The sequence below is a fragment of the Panulirus ornatus genome, chromosome 66 (assembly GCF_036320965.1).
Source record: "Panulirus ornatus isolate Po-2019 chromosome 66, ASM3632096v1, whole genome shotgun sequence".
Taxonomy (NCBI): Eukaryota; Metazoa; Arthropoda; class Malacostraca; order Decapoda; family Palinuridae; genus Panulirus; species Panulirus ornatus.
In genome coordinates, this window is record NC_092289.1 from 13,076,827 (window position 1) to 13,094,603 (window position 17,777).

Sequence of the window (17,777 nt, forward strand, 5' to 3'; positions counted from 1 at the left end):
AGTGCAATTGACAACCACTGAAGTGCTGGCTCACTATGCAGCTGTCACTAACCCTCCTGATACCCAGGTGGGTAGTACTAGTAATTTACCTCGCTTGTTGTTGCCTGCCTTCCAACTACTACCTTCCTACCCCAAGTTCTCACCTTTCAAACTTGTTCCCTAATTTTCCTCTTTCTAGTGCTAAACCTCACTTTTATTCACACTTGCTCTCAACTTTCTCCTTTTGCTCACTTTCCTAAACTCTCATACCAATTTCTGCAGTTTCTCACTCAGATCTGCCATCAGTAAATAACTGACTTGCCTCCAAAGCACACTTAACCCTGCCACACTGCAGACCTACCTCCACCCACAAAATCCTCTCCATCACCTTCCTCATCACCCCATCCACAAATAGATTGAACAGGTGACATCACATACCTGCTATTGATCAACTACAACCCATACTTCCCTACAAATCTTGCTTTCTTGAAAAAATCTCGCATTTCCAACAGCTTTCCTCCCATATCATATACTCATGAAAACTTCCTCAAGCATCTCTATCAACCCTACCAAATACAGTACAAATTGGTATGCTGTACCCTACGTTTCAAGACATGAATGTACCACTGAAATGCGAAATTATGAACCCAAACACCACTCCGAGAACAAATCTTATAAATGTACTGGAAGCATGGTCACTCAAAACCAAAACAAATTTACATTTTCAGGTTGCTGAATTGAAAGCACTGAGGCTAATCACAATAAGTAGTCTATCTATATCTCTGCTGCCTGTTCCCTTCTAGAACTCCCTCAAGGAGTTGGCCAAGGCAACAGAGTCTCCATGACTAGTGAACTCCAGTACCTCACCCTTAACGGGTGACTGGTTACTGGTCTAGTGCAGTATTTGTAGAAACTTATACCCAATGTTCCTACCGACTACTTCTACCTAACACTCCCACTACTGCCAACTACTGCCTAATGTTTTTACCTAAAACTCCTATCTCTATCTAATGCTCCTACCATTTTGCCAAAAGGCAGGGTTAGCATGGAGCACGCAACACAAAAAAATCTAGAGTCATGAAGAATGAACTGTGCGAGATAATTGTCAAATGTTATGTATGACGAGGAGAGATTATATGTTCCTGGACAGAATGCCAGTAGTCCACATGTGAGTGATGCATAAAGAAAAGATAGCTACCTGGGTCAGAGAAGAGTAACTTGACAACCACTGAAGTTCTGGCTCACTATGCAGCCCTCACAAACCCTCCTGATAATCAGATGGGTAGTATTGGTAATATACCTCCCTGGTCATTGGCTACTAAACAACTACTACCTACTGCAACATATATGTAGTTTAAAGTCTTAAAAAGCTTCTGATCAATGGGATGGAAAAAGTAGGTCTGGTAGCAGCATATGATTCTAAAGAAATGTGTGTTGCTAGTGAGTAGCTAAGTGGGTTAATGTCAACATGGGAGCAGTCATCAATTGGCTGAGGACAAGCCTGCAATCCACAAGCCATTGTGATCACTGCAGAGTGACTGGCAAAAGGTGAGGAGGGTTAGCACTCCCTTCTCAGAAGTAATAGAGGTTGGAAGGTCATGATCCTCATTTTCTTAAAAGATAATCCTGGAGAATCTCTCATGCTCTTGGGACAACACTTATAGAGGAGAAAGTGGTTGCTGCTTGCCTGACTGCTTTAATTGCCTAACATCCACACTCAATTCTACAAATGTTTAATGATGCAGGATTTCTGACACTTAAAGGTACAAAAATTACTGGTAATCTCAAAACTGAACAGGATTTTGCCTATGCCATCCTGCTCAGTAAGAAAAAAAAATGTAAACAGTCAGTTCAATAATTCACAATCCCTACTCCAAAAGTGCATAACTATATTAGAAAGAAGACCATGGCAATCAGTTCTCAAATACATACCAATATGTGTTAAAAGAAATACTGGAAAACAAAACAATTCATAGGTTTTTATTAATCATGTTTACTTTCAAAGAAATACAACAGTAACAAATTGTACACAGGATAGAGTCACATCATTATGTTAACATACAAATGAGGCTAAACTGGATTACATAACAGAAATAAACAAAGGAGTTTACCATGAGTCTTATATAATTAAAACAATAAATAGTCAAAACATCAAAGGATATCAGGTTAATTAAAAGTCTGTTTTATGCAAGAATCAAAATATATATCTTTACAAAACAAACTTTTCACTGGCTGATACAGAATTACTAAGGATGTGATTCACTGCTATACACAAGAAAGCATGGTATGTGTGTGATAAAATAATATCTCCTAGATGACATCAGGCATACATATCACAAATATGGTCTCATCAATAACAGTAAAGAAGTAAAAAAATCACTGGACTGTTCATGTGTACTTAGATTATACATCATGAAAGTATGAAATATAAAGCTTCATATATGTACAATCCTGGTACTTCAGATAAAATTAACATATGCAGATAATCTCCATCAAATAAATCCGTCATAATCAATTTCCTAAGTTTTATATATGGCCATTCAATTTGCTTAAGTTTCACCTCACCTCAATCCATAAAATATGGCTGACCATCTTTCTCTCTGCGCTGTGTAAGGATCTCCACACCTGTCTCAGTCACCAAAAGTGTCTCCTCAAACTGGGCTGAAAGTTTCCCATCTGCAGTCACAGCAGTCCAATTATCTGGCCACTGCTCATCTTTCCATGTACCTTAAATTTAAATATACTCATTGATTAACATTATAAACATGCCAAACATAACACAGAGACAAATGAGATGGTACTGTTCATGAAAGAGAATTATTCTGAAAGCACATGAGTTCTAATGAATTCATTCACAAAAATGCTTCTGTTGCCTTGCTGCATCTCATTCCTTTTTCCTATCAATATCTAATCAGTATGATCTCAGTGACAAGTTGTTCTTACTCTTAACCTTTATCTTAACTTTATGCACATTTAAGTCCTATTGGTCCATGATTCTCTCATGACACTCCCACATTAAAAGCTGCTCTGGAAAACACTAAGTTACTGGATAAAGAATGAATTATAAATGTATAAGCTGGAAAGAAAACTATAAAATGCACTTCAGAGAACAGAACAACTATAAGAATCGTTGAAGGACCGATCAACGGTGGTAACATTGATAATTATGCCTTTGTGGCAAAATATTTTAATCAATGGGGTACTGAGAGAGCAAATACTGCTACAAGTATATAAAATGAGGAGCAAAATCCAAAAATACTTGAAGGGTATAACAGAAGGATATGTACTATGTATTCAATAATTAATATAAAGAAGTCAGTTGATCAATTCCACAGAAAAAGAACTCCTGAGAGGTGAAGATGAAGACACAACAACTGTGGCTGTTCCCAGTTTTTAACCTTCGTTATTACAGTTCTAACATTCCTTACAATGATCTCATGTATTTCCATCTATATAAACATTAAAGTACTGCAGTGGCAAACAAAACTATGAACAGATACAAGAGGAATAAAACAATGACCAAGATATTTCTAAAACCAGAATGCTTACCTTCTGAGATCATTGGTTCAATTGTGAATGTATGTCCAGGCTTCATTATACCAACTGCCTTGTTTTCTGTAAATAAACATTATCAAATATGATAGCAAATAATCAAATATCGAAACAAAAGTGTCAGCTCTGAGTTTCTAAAATGCGAGTTATTGTGCTTGAGTCCTCATGTGCCCTTCTCCCTAAAGCTACTTAAGCTCTATGGCTGATACCATTGATAAAATCAAACCAAACATGAAATGCCATAGTCAAGCTCAATGTACACAAAAGATGTAACTAAGATGTGTCTTGTATAAAATTGTCATTTTCAATTTAGATAAGTAGCACCAGGAACATGAAGGAATGGCCTCAGTCACTCACATCCCCAATCACTCACACTCATTATTTAGCCGTCATGTACAATTCACCAAAACCCAAGCCCCCTTCTCCACAAATCTTTCCATGGTTTCCCCGACCGCTTCACAGGCCCAGGCTCAGCCCACTAACTACATATCGTCCCCTATATACCATATTGCTCAAATTTGTTCTATCCCTTATATGTAAATGAATTTCATCTAACTAGCCACAAAAAAATCATCACCCACCTAATCCATATTCCTGATCACTGTGACTACTCTCCTAATGTTCGGTATCTGATTTTCACCTTTAATTCTTTGTGCTGTAGCTACACAATCTTACTCCCAACTGGTTCATCTGACCATACTCTCATAAAGATACAAGTTTCAATAATTCCTCCCCCTCCTGCAACTCCCCTAAACATAAATACTAGCACCTCAATACAGCTGACTGGAATAAGTTACGAAAATTCTTTCCTGACTTTCCTTGGGTAAATTACTGTTACTCCAAAATTCAACCATTCCTGTTCTGAGGCCAATCAGGCAAGGGACCAGGCATACTGGGCTTAGAAAAACTCTCCTTCCTCTGACTTCTGTTCAGCAGTTATTGCAGCCAGTAATCATGGAAAGTACATTATCCATGAAAGAAAGCATTCCTTTATTCAAAGAAAGAGTGATAACCACTCCTTTCATCCAATAACAGACCTTTCCAGTCTTTACCTATGGACATCACTGACAACTTTTGTTGCCCCACCTTTCCTTCAGTTCTCCATTCTGACAGTACTATAAGTGTTTCTCCCATAGACAAAGCAAATCTCTTCGACTCTCGTTTCTCCTATAACTCTACCTTAGGTGACTTTAACATTCCTTCACTCCCTGATGCTCCTCTTGCTAATCCTAATCCCCTCCCAGTAATCTCTTTTTCAACTCTCCAACAAAAGCCTCTTTCTCTGGACACAAGCAAGGTTTATGGACCCAATGGCTTCCACCCATGTGTACTAAAAAAGTGTCTCCAACCTTGCACCTGTGTTCACTCATCTGTTCAATTTCTATTAAAAAAAACATCTTTCTTCTTCTTGGAAAAATATGTTGTATACCACATCCCTAAGATAGATAAATGTTCTAACCCCCCTAGCTAATGTCCTGTTGCTTTGACTTCTACAATTTTCAATCTTTAAACCCCTCCTTAAACATTTTGTATCCCACAGGCTTCTCTCTGATCATCAGAATGGCTTCCGCCAGGTGAAATCCACTGTCGATAACCTTTCCTGTCTTACTAATGTTTGGTCATCATCCCAGAAAGATTCTTGGGAATCCTGTGTAGTTGCCCTTGATCTACCCAAAGCTTTTGATAGGGTGTAGCATCGGGGTCTCATTTCTAAGCTCCCCTCTTTTGGCTTCCCTCCCTCGTTTTGCACCCCATAACTAACTTCCTCTCTGTCCGATCCATCTCCATGGTTAATAATTGATCAGCCTCTATCTGCTTCTCTATCACCAGTTGTGTCCCTTATGGTTCTGTCCTGTCTCATAAACTTTTTCTCATCATGATTTCCTTTATTCTACAAATAACCAAATGCACTCGTATGCTACTAATGACTCAACAATGCATTTCTCCACATCCTTCAAATCAGCTCTTTCCTCACTCACTCGATCTGCATCTCATTTTCAAACAACTTCTTCAATAAACTTTGAATTGGACAAGATATAACAGTGGGGTAAATGAAATCTGGTCAAGTTTAATCCCTCCAAGACCAATTTCTGCCCATCTCTCTATCAAAAATTTCACACAACTCTCTTCTCTCCTTTAATGGATCTGTATTTCCACCACCTGACTCAATGAACATACTCACTTAGTATTACTGTAATATTCACACTACCTTGAAAACCTCACATTATAGAAATAGCCAAGTCTGTCTCTATGAAACTAAGAGTCTTGTTTAGATGTCAAAATTTCTTTTCTTATGAGCAGTTGCCCCATTTAGAAAAAGGAATGATCTGTCCTTGTATGGAGTACAGCCCTACATCCTTACCTAACATAGTTAAGTTGAAACTGGTCCATATCATCAACTTTCTCAGGCAATACTACAAAAGCGGCTGCATTACATGATTATTGTGTGGCCATCAGCAACTCAAGGGTGGGCCATTTTGAAAACTGCTTCCTTTCCTACATGTCAAAGATTTGGAACTCTACCATCTCATGTCTTTCCCAATAACTATGACCTGGTTCATTTTGAGTAAGGTTTTTCAATTCCTCCAAAACTCGTAAATACTTTCCAATCTTTATTTTTCTTTTTCAATATTCTCTCTATATTTCAATTAAGGCCTAGCCTTGATGTGGACTTTTGTCCATGACAGGAGGGAAGAAAAACTGCCTGATGCCGCAATGATGGTTCGCTTTCCCCGTTCCATAGGTATTACTTTGGTTTTTGCTCCTGATAGGTGGCTGCATGTGTGTCCCCAACATTAGCTAAAACATGCATCATTCAGCAGGGTACTGCATTACATGATTATTATTTGGCTGTTGACGACTCACGAGTGCATTGTTTTGATAGCTGCTTTTATTTCTACAACTCAAAGTTTTGGAACTGTCTATCCTCAGATGTTTTTCCCAACAACTATAACCAGGCACTTTTTAAGAGAAGTTTTTCACTTCCTCCAAAATTTGTAAATATTTTTTCCCAGTCTCTTCTTTTTCCCTTTCATTAATTTATCTATATTTAAATTAAGGCTGGGCCTTAATGTGGACCTATTTTGTCTGTGACTGGAACCTCCAACATAGATAAAAAAAGTACAAAAAATACAGATGAAATAATATTAGTGGTTCTAGCATGAAGCCCTAGGGTACCCCACTTGTTAAACTTGCCCAATTGAAAAAGACATGTCCTCTGCTCTCTCATATAGAAAGTTATTAATCCACTGAATACTTCTCTGTCAATATATGCATTCTATTCAATCCTACATATGAAATATAGAAATGCCAACATTTTATAAGAATGCTTTCCAAATTTTTTTGAGTTTTCATTCTTGTCTTACAAAATGGTTCTTTTTTTTTTTAAACAAGACTTTCAACATATGAATACCTCAGGTTTCTATAATGTACATATGCAATAAACTGCATAAAATAAAAAAATAATGCACACAAAAAACTTAACAGGATGGATTACCTTAAGGTAGCCTAATCATCTGAAATGAACTTACTAGCATAGTGAGGAACAGATGGTGCTGTGTGGAAGAGCTGATGAATGCCATGGCCACAGTAGGAACGCACCACAGAGAAACCCTGGGAATGTGCATGTTTCTGGATTACTGCTCCAACGTCACGGTACTTAACGCCCGGCTTAACTGAAAACCCAGAAGCACATTTGTGTGGAGAGACTTTCTTTTCTGCACTCAAACTGAGGAGACAAGAAGGACCTGACATGGGGAACCTAATTAACACAACAAAGTACCAGTAATTTCTCACAGCCATTTTCTATCTCCCATTCAACCACTCTTCTTACTGACCTCATAGCCTAAATGCCAACTAACTGCAACAAAAACTCATGTAACAGAAAACCTTGTTACTGCACTACACAACAGGGAAGGTGAACTGCATGTGCATTAGTCCTACAAGTCTCCTTAAATAGGGTGCATAATTAGACATTCATCCTCAAACTGGCCTCCATAAATGTAGCCTGAAAAACACATGCTAATAAAAATGAAAAGACCGCTATTAACAAACTCTCTTCTAGAGGGACTACTCAATAGACTGTAATGTGCCTTTTAAAAGCCACATATTTTTTAACTACAAAGCCACACTCTTTTAAACTGCACACCCATTACTGATGGTTCTTGCCCTTATCTAAATTCCTAGTTGATGTATGGTTCCTAAAAAAAATCTGGGAAAAATATCTTGCATTGGAGTCCCTATATATCTTCAGAGAGAGTGTAACCGAGTCATCAGGGCAGGAAGCCAGATATACATGCAGACAATTTCAGTAAATTCTATGATAAATGAAGCAATTTCTCTTATACCAGTGTTTATATATTTGATGAAAATAAAGCTATCTTTTATTTATTCACATAAATAATGTTCTGTGTGAGTAACCAAAATATAAATGAGTATACAGAGGTCCCCTGACAAATGTAAGGGTTACATTACTAGAAGACCTGCACTACATATTACCAAAACTACAGTTGGCAAATTACTAGGTTTATAGGAAATAAGGGGTTAGGGAGAGTAGACTGTAGTCAGTAAGAGAGACTTACCTTAAGATCTATAATGAATACTTCAAGATTAAACATCACTATGTCATACTCCAGAAACATGGTATTTTATTTATTTGCTTTATTCATTTTGCTTCGTCGCTGTCTCCCGCGTTAGTGAGGTAGCGCAAGGACACAGACGAAAGAATGGCCCAACCCACCCACATGTATATACATACATGTCCACACATGCAAATATACATACCTATACATCTCAATGTATACATATATATACCCACACAGACATATACATATATACCCATGTACATAATTCATACTGTCTGCCTTTATTCATTCCCATCGCCACCCCGTCCCACATGGAATAACAACAACCTCCCCCCTCATGTGTGCAGGGTAGCGCTGGGAAAAGACAGCAAAGGCCACATTCATTCACACTCAGTCTCTAGCTGTCATGTAATAATGCACTGAAACCACAGCTTCCTTTCCACATCCAGGACCCACAGAACTTTCCATGGTTTACCCCAGATGCTTCACATGCCCTGGTTCAATCCATTGACAGCACATCGACCCCAGTATACCACATCGTTCCAATTCACTCTATTCCTTGCACACCTTTCACCTTCCTGCATGTTCAGGCCCCGATCACTCAAAATCTTTTTCACTCCATCTTTCCACCTCCAATTTGGTCTCCCATTTCTCCTCGTTCCCTCCACCTCTAACACATACATCCTATTGGTCAATCTTTCCTCACTCATTCTCTCCATGTGACCAAACCATTTCAAAACACCCTCTTCTGCTCTCTCAACCACGCTCTTTTTATTTCCACACATCTCTCTTACCCTCACGTTACTTACTCGATCAAACCACCTCACACCACACATTGTCCTCAAACATCTCATTTCCAGCACATCCATCCTCCTGCGCACAACTCTATCCATAGTCCACGCCTCGCAACCATAAAACATTGTTGGAACCACTATTCCTTCAAACATACCCATTTTTGCTTTCCGAGATAATGTTCTTGACTTCCACACATTCTTCAAGGCTCCCAGAATTTTCGCCCCCTCCCCCACCCTATGATCCACTTCCGCTTCCATGGTTCCATCCGCTGCCAAATCCACTCCCAGATATCTAAAACACTTCACTTCCTCCAGTTTTTCTCCATTCAAACTCACCTCCCAATTGAATTGACCCTCAACCCTACTGTACCTAATAACCTTGCTCTTATTCACATTTACTCTTAACTTCTTCTTTCACACACTTTACCAAACTCAGTCACCAGCTTCTGCAGTTTCTCACATGAATCAGCCACCAGTGCTGTATCATCAGCGAACAACAACTGACTCACTTCCCAAGCTCTCTCATCCCCAACAGACTTCATACTTGCCCCTCTTTCCAAAACTCTTGCATTCACCTCCCTAACAACCCCATCCATAAACAAATTAAACAACCATGGAGACATCACACACCCCTGCCGCAAACCTACATTCACCGAGAACCAATCACTTTCCTCTCTTCCAACACGTACACATGCCTTACATCCTCGATAAAAACTTTTCACTGCTTCTAACAACTTGCCTCCCACACCATATATTCTTAATACCTTCCACAGAGCATTTCTATCAACTCTATCATATGCCTTCTCCAGATCCATAAATGCTACATACAAATCCATTTGCTTTTCTAAGTATTTCTCACATACATTCTTCAAAGCAAACACCTGATCCACACATCCTCTACCACTTCTGAAACCACACTGCTCTTCCCCAATCTGATGCTCTGTACATGCCTTCACCCTCTCAATCAATACCCTCCCATATAATTTGCCAGGAATACTCAACAAACTTATACCTCTGTAATTTGAGCACTCACTCTTATCCCCTTTGCCTTTGTACAATGGCACTATGCACGCATTCCGCCAATCCTCAGGCACCTCACCATGAGTCATACATACATTAAATAACCTTACAAACCAGTCAACAATACAGTCACCCCCTTTTTTAATAAATTCCACTGCAATACCATCCAAACCTGCTGCCTTGCTGGCTTTCATCTTCCGCAAAGCTTTTACTACCTCTTCTCTGTTTACCAAATCATTTTCCCTAACCCTCTCACTTTGCACACCACCTCGACCAAAACACCCTATATCTGCCATTCTATCATCAAACACATTCAACAAACCTTCAAAATACTCACTCCATCTCCTTCTCACATCACCACTACTTGTTATCACCTCCCCATTTGCGCCCTTCACTGAAGTTCCCATTTGCTCCCTTGTCTTACGCACTTTATTTACCTCCTTCTAGAACAACTTTTTATTCTCCGTAAAATTTAATGATACTCTCTCACCCCAACTCTCATTTGCCCTTTTTTTCACCTCTTGCACCTTTCTCTTGACCTCCTGTCTCTTTCTTTTATACGTCTCCCACTCAATATCATTTTTTCCCTGCAAAAATCGTCCAAATGCCTCTCTCTTCTCTTTCACTAATACTCTTACTTCTTCATCCCACCACTCACTACCCTTTCTAATCAACCCACCTCCCACTCTTCTCATGCCACAAGCATCTTTTGCGCAATCCATCACTGATTCCCTAAATACATCCCATTCCCCTCCCACTCCCCTTACTTCCATTGTTCTCACCTTTTTCCATTCTGTATTCAAACTTACCTCCCAATTTACTTGACCCTCAACCCTACTGTACCTAATAACCTTACTCTTATTCACATTTACTCTCAACTTTCTTCTTTCACACACTTTCCCAAACTCAGTCACCAGCTTCTGCAGTTTCTAACATGAATCAGCCACCAGCGCTGTATCATCAGCGAACAACAACTGACTCACTTCCCAAGCTCTCTCATCCACAACAGACTGCATACTTGCCCCTCTTTCCAAAACTCTTGCATTCACCTCCCTAACAACCCCATCCATAAACAAATAAAACAACCATGGAGACATCACACACTCCTGCCGCAAACCTACATTCACTGAGAACCAATCACTTTCCTCTCTTCCTACACGTACACATGCCTTACATCCTCGATAAAAACTTTTCACTGCTTCTAACAACTTGCCTCCCACACCATATACCATTAATACCTTTCACAGAGCATCTCTATCAACTCTATCTTATGCCTTCTCCAGATCCATAAATGCTACATACAAATCCATTTGCTTTTCTAAGTATTTCTCACATACATTCTTCAAAGCAAACACCTGATCCACACATCCTCTACCACTTATGAAGCCACACTGCTCTTCCCCAATCTGATGCTCTGTACATGCCTTCACCCTCTCAATCAATACCCTCCCATATAATTTACCAGGAATACTCATCAAACTTAAACCTCTGTAATTTGAGCACTCACTCTTATCCCCTTTGCCTTTGTACAATGGCACTATGCATGCATTCCGCCAATCCTCAGGCACCTCACCATGAGTCATACATACATTAAATAACCTTACCAACCAGTCAACAATACAGTCACCCCCTTTTTTAATAAATTCCACTGCAATACCATCCAAACCCGCTGCCTTGCCGGCTTTCATCTTCCACAAAGCTTTTACTACCTCTTCTCTGTTTACCAAATCATTTTCCCTAACCCTCTCACTTTGCACACCACCTCGACCAAAACACCCTATATCTGCCACTCTATCATCAAACACATTCAACAAACCTTCAAAATACTCACTCCATCTCCTTCTCACATCACCACTACTTGTTATCACCTCCCCATTAGCCCCCTTTACTGAAGTTCCCATTTGTTCCATTGTCCTGCGCACTTTATTTACCTCCTTCCAAAACATTTTTTTTTTTTTTTTTTTTTTGCTTTGTCGCTGTCTCCCGCGTTTGCAAGGTAGCGCAAGGAAACAGACGAAAGAAATGGCCCAACCCACCCCCATACACATGCCTTGATTCAATCCACTGACAGCACGTCAACCCCAGTATACCACATCGCTCCAATTCACTCTATTCTTTGCCCTCCTTTCACCCTCCTGCATGTTTAGGCCCCGATCACACAAAATCTTTTTCACTCCATCTTTCCACCTCCAATTTGGTCTCCCTCTTCTCCTCGTTCCCTCCACCTCCGACACATATATCCTCTTGGTCAATCTTTCCTCACTCATTCTCTCCATGTGACCAAACCATTTCAAAACACCCTCTTCTGCTCTCTCAACCACGCTCTTTTTATTTCCACACATCTCTCTTACCCTTACGTTACTTACTCGATCAAACCACCTCACACCACACATTGTCCTCAAACATCTCATTTCCAGCACATCCATCCTCCTGCGCACAACTCTATCCATAGTCCACGCCTCACAACCATACAACATTGTTGGAACCACTGTTCCTTCAAACATACCCATTTTTGCTTTCCGAGATAATGTTCTCGACTTCCACACATTCTTCAAGGCTCCCAGAATTTTCGCCCCCTCCCCCACCCTATGATCCACTTCCGCTTCCATGGTTCCATCCGCTGCCAGATCCACTCCCAGATATCTAAAACACTTCACTTCCTCCAGTTTTTCTCCATTCAAACTCACCTCCCAATTGAATTGACCCTCAACCCTACTGTACCTAATAACCTTGCTCTTATTCACATTTACTCTTAACTTTCTTCTTTCACACACTTTACCAAACTCAGTCACCAGCTTCAGCAGTTTCTCACATGAATCAGCCACCAGTGCTGTATCATCAGCGAACAATAACTGACTCACTTCCCAAGCTCTCTCATCCCCAACAGACTTCATACTTGCCCCTCTTTCCAAAACTCTTGCATTCACTTCCCTAACAACCCCATCCATAAACAAATTAAACAACCATGGAGACATCACACACCCCTGCCGCAAACCTACATTCACTGAGAACCAATCACTTTCCTCTCTTCCTAAAATTTAATGATACTCTCTCACCCCAACTCTCATTTGCCCTCGTTTTCACCTCTTGGTTATACACAAGTATAAAGAAATGGTGTACATAACTGTTCTTAAAGGAACAAAGAAATAAAGCTATTTAGAATAATAGTGGTACAACCAAGCTGTTATGCACTTGGTCCCTGTACTCCCACAGAGCAGCCAGTCATCTCATTTTTCTTTATAGTTTACACTGTTGAACACATTAACAAAATACCTCAAAACAATGCTAAATTTTCACCACATTCAAGGCAATCAAACAAGTCCAATCTTTGCTCTAAAGGCATCATTTTCCTTGCCCTCCTTGATGTAGCACAACTTACATCACAATATTTATTCCTAGAGGCCTAGAGGCAAATAGCATCAAACTAGTTAAATTAGCATCTTAGTTGTGGAATTCCTCAATTGGCAAAAATCACAGTATGACAGAACAAAGCAACCACACTATGGGTGATGATGCTTAGCTGATGTGGTCATCTCATTCATGCACTGCTGTGCCCATCTTCACACCACCACTGAGCCGGACCAAAAGAAGCCAACAACCACCTTGATACTTGCCCAATATTCAGGTAAAAAAGTAAAAAAAAAACAAAAAAAAGGTGGATATTCAAAACTCTATGTTGCAGTTGGTTAGATGATAAACACTATATTAAGCGAAAATTCTTGCAACCACAGTTGATAATATTGTGGTAAGCATGGGATCTTTGTATATTGCACGTACATGTATAATGTGTGAAAAATGAAAATAACAAGTATGGGATGTGTAAAATCAGTAATGGAAGAAAACCATAAAGTGAGTAATATGTATAGATATATTTCAAATGAAAGGACATATGAAAAATACATGAAATCATTGTATGCTTAAATGAATAAGAAGCATCCATGTCACTACCCATGGCACTCCCCAATAAACCCAACACCTACCTACACAAATACTGAGGAAACTGTGCCACTCTTTTGTATTTTCTTCAATAACATATCCTCCAAAGCATTCTGTAAGAGATTTTCTTTTTGCATACATAGTGGTCATCATTTCATGATCCAGCTACAGGTTAAGGGTTAAAGTAAGCCTTGTTGCTCACATTGACGAAGGCAGACTGCTTCACTGTAATCAAGGTGGCCATGGGAAGAATTTTCCAAACAGTTAGCAAGCATCCAGTTATAAGCTCACTTACCTCAGTAGAGGTTACAACAATCAAAAAAAATTAATTATTTCTAGGATATGCAATTGGCTGCCTCAAAGAGCACAAGCCATAAGGAGTGAGAAATACTTTGTTGAATTTGCTTGTTTTTCCTTGTCTAAGTCCAGGTGCTCTGACTATACAGGTCTTCAAAAGAGTACTTCAATTTTTCTTGGGTGCAAAAAAATTAATACTTATTATACAGAAAAAGCTTAATAACAAACAATTATTCAAAATTGCTTATTCAATCATTCACCAACATAAGTGCCAAACATGATTTGAAAACTTATTTCAATAAGAAGATAGTTGTGGTCAGTTTACTGAAGTTCCTTACTGATATAATTCGACTCAAAATTTATGGCTTGTAATATGGCAAAAAAAATTTCATTTACAATTTTTTTTCCTATGATCACATAAATCTTAAATGGACTTTATACTGAAATTCTGCTTTGAATACTATCATTTTTAAGTCAAGAAAAAATAAACAGCATACAATACATGGAAATACCAAGAGAATTAGAATTGTGCTGAACAAAATACATAACAGAAAACATATGAGAATCTCAAGTGAATTAGGTAAGTGTAATATCGATGAAATACTGCTTTCAAAATAGGAAGGTCATAAAAATTGCCTGACAAAAGAATACTATCTATGAGGAAGAATCCTTGCCTTGCTAAATAATTTCTGATTATAAGTAAATAAAAACAAATCAAAGGGTATATTTACCAATTTCAATTGACTTTTGTAGACATTCCCAGGTGGTCTTGACAAGATTTTTCGCTATACTACTAACCTCTCCTATCAACAGAGTTTCATTCAAGTCACCATGAAAGCCTCGATGAAAAACCGTGACATCAACTGCGGATAACATAAAAAGCTTATTTGCTGGCTCATTAGGAAAATAAATACGTGCATATCAACTGTGGAAAGTTAACTCACACTTCTGTCATGCTCACTTAAAAGTGACTGCTTCTGCTCAAAACATATAATCATAAATTGAAATGAAAATCGAAGGATGACAAATCATTTTGCCGCCAACAGCAGGGCCCTCAGAGCATCTGGAAGCAAGGCCTATTTTCTGTCCACCCTAAACAAAATCAGGTGGAGACAATGAGAATTCTTCCCATATGACCATCATAAACTGCATGAAGAGTTGATCAATCATATGGTAAACCACCCAGACATATGATCACTGGTGTCTAACTCAGGTACATAATCATCTGGTATAAAGACAGGTGAGAACAATGGAAGTAAGGGGAGTGGGGGAGGAATGGGATGTATTTAGGGAAGCAGTGATGGATTGCGCAAAAGATGCTTGTGGCATGAGAAGCATGAGAGGTGGGTTGATTAGAAAGGGTAGTGAGTGGTGGGATGAAGAAGTAAGAGCATTAGTGAAAGAGAAGAGAGAGGCATTTGGACAATTTTTGCAGGGAAAAAATGCAATTGTGTGGGAGATGTATAAAAGAAAGAGACAGAAGGTCAAGAGAAAGGTGCAAGAGGTGAGAAAGTGGGCAAATGAGAGTTGGGGTGAAAGAGTATCATTAAATTTTAGGGAGAATAAAAAGATGTTCTGGAAGGAGGTAAATAAAGTGTGTAAGACAAGGGAGCAAATGGGAACTTCAGTGAAGGGCACTAATGGGGAAGTGATAACAAGTAGTGGTGATGTGAGAAGGAGATGGAGTGAGTATTTTGAAGGTTTGTTGAATGTGTTTGATGATAGAGTGGCAGATATAGGGTGTTTTGGTCAAGGTGGTGTGCAAAGTGAGAGGGTTAGGGAAAATGATTTGGTAAACAGAGAAGAGGTAGTAAAAGCTTTGCGCAAGATGAAAGCCGGCAAGGCAGCAGGTTTGGATGGTATTGCAGTGGAATCTATTAAAAAAGGGGGTGACTGTATTGTTGACTGGTTGGTAAGGTTATTTAATGTATGTATGACTCATGGTGAGGTGCCTGAGGATTGGCGGAATGCATGCATAGTGCCATTGTACAAAGGCAAAGGGGATAAGAGTGAGTGCTCAAATTACAGAGGTATAAGTTTGTTGAGTATTCCTGGTAAATTATATGGGAGGGTATTGATTGAGAGGGTGAAGGCATGTACAGAGCATCAGAGTGGGGAAGAGCAGTGTGGTTTCAGAAGTGGTAGAGGATGTGTGGATCAGGTGTTTGCTTTGAAGAATGTATGTGAGAAATACTTAGAAAAGCAAATGGATTTGTATGTAGCATTTATGGATCTGGAGAAGGCATATGATAGAGTTGACAGAGATGCTCTGTGGAAGGTATTAAGAATATATGGTGTGGGAGGCAAGTTCTTAGAAGCAGTGAAAAGTTTTTATCGAGGATGTAAGGCATGTGTACGTGTAGGAAGAGAGGAAAGTGATTGGTTCTCAGTGAGTGTAGGTTTGCGGCAGGGGTGGGTGATGTCTCCATGGTTGTTTAATTTGTTTATGGATGGGGTTGTTAGGGAGGTAAATGCAAGAGTTTTGGAAAGAGGGGCAAGTATGCAGTCTGTTGTGGATGAGAGAGCTTGAGAAGTGAGTCAGTTGTTGTTCGCTGATGATACAGCGCTGGTGGCTGATTCATGTAAGAAACTGCAGAAGCTGGTGACTGAGTTTGGTAAAGTGTGTGAAAGAAGAAAGTTAAGAGTAAATGTGAATAAGAGCAAGGTTATTAGGTACAGTAGGGTTGAAGGTCAAGTCAATTGGGAGGTAAGTTTGAATGGAGAAAAACTGGAGGAAGTAAAGTGTTTTAGATATCTGGGAGTGGATCTGGCAGCGGATGGAATCATGGAAGCGGAAGTGAATCATAGGGTGGAGGAGGGGGCGAAAATCCTGAGAGCCTTGAAGAATGTTTGGAAGTCGAGAACATTATTTCGGAAAGCAAAAATGGGTATGTTTGAAGGAATAGTGGTTCCAACAATGTTATATGGTTGCGAGGCGTGGGCTATGGATAATAGAGTTGTGCGCAGGAGGGTGGATGTGCTGGATATGAGATGTTTGAGGACAATATGTGGTGTGAGGTGGTTTGATCGAGTAAGTAATGTAAGGGTAAGAGAGATGTGTGGAAATAAAAAGAGCGTGGTTGAGAGAGCAGAAGAGGGTGTTTTGAAATGGTTTGGGCACATGGAGAGAATGAGTGAAGAAAGATTGACCAAGAGGATATATGTGTCGGAGGTGGAGGGAACGAGGAGAAGTGGGAGACCAAATTGGAGGTGGAAAGATGGAGTGAAAAAGATTTTGAGTGATCGGGGCCTGAACATGCAGGAGGGTGGAAGGCGGGCAAGGAATAGAGTGAATTGGATCGATGTGGTATACCGGGGTTGACGTGCTGTCAGTGGATTGAATCAGGGCATGTGAATCATCTAGGGTAAACCATGGAAAGTTAAGTGGGGCCTGGAGGTGGAAAGGGAGCTGTGGTAACGGGCATTATTGCATGACAGCTAGATACTGAGTGTGAACGAATGGGGCCTTTGTTGTCTTTTCCTAGCGCTACCTCGCACACGTGAGGGGGGAGGGGAATGGTATTCCATGTGTGGCGAGGTGGCGATGGGAATGAATAAAGGCAGACAGTGTGAATTGTGTGCATGGGTATATATGTATGTGTCTGTGCGTGTATAT

At 39.7% G+C, this 17,777-nt stretch overlaps 1 protein-coding gene across 1 annotated transcript in view; it reads right to left on the reverse strand.

The window, feature by feature from the left end:
• Nucleotides 1–1,952: 1,952 nt before the first annotated feature.
• Nucleotides 1,953–17,777, reverse strand: part of LOC139746889 (methionine aminopeptidase 1) — a 40,723-nt gene continuing 24,898 nt past the window's right edge. Inside the window, exons 6-9 of the mRNA XM_071658545.1 lie at nucleotides 14,893–15,024; nucleotides 7,062–7,205; nucleotides 3,529–3,594; nucleotides 1,953–2,706 (exon numbers count right to left, since the gene is read on the reverse strand). Of these exons, the coding sequence (XP_071514646.1) occupies nucleotides 2,546–2,706; nucleotides 3,529–3,594; nucleotides 7,062–7,205; nucleotides 14,893–15,024 (503 nt within the window). The 3' untranslated portion in view covers nucleotides 1,953–2,545. The remainder of the gene's footprint in view (nucleotides 2,707–3,528; nucleotides 3,595–7,061; nucleotides 7,206–14,892; nucleotides 15,025–17,777) is intronic.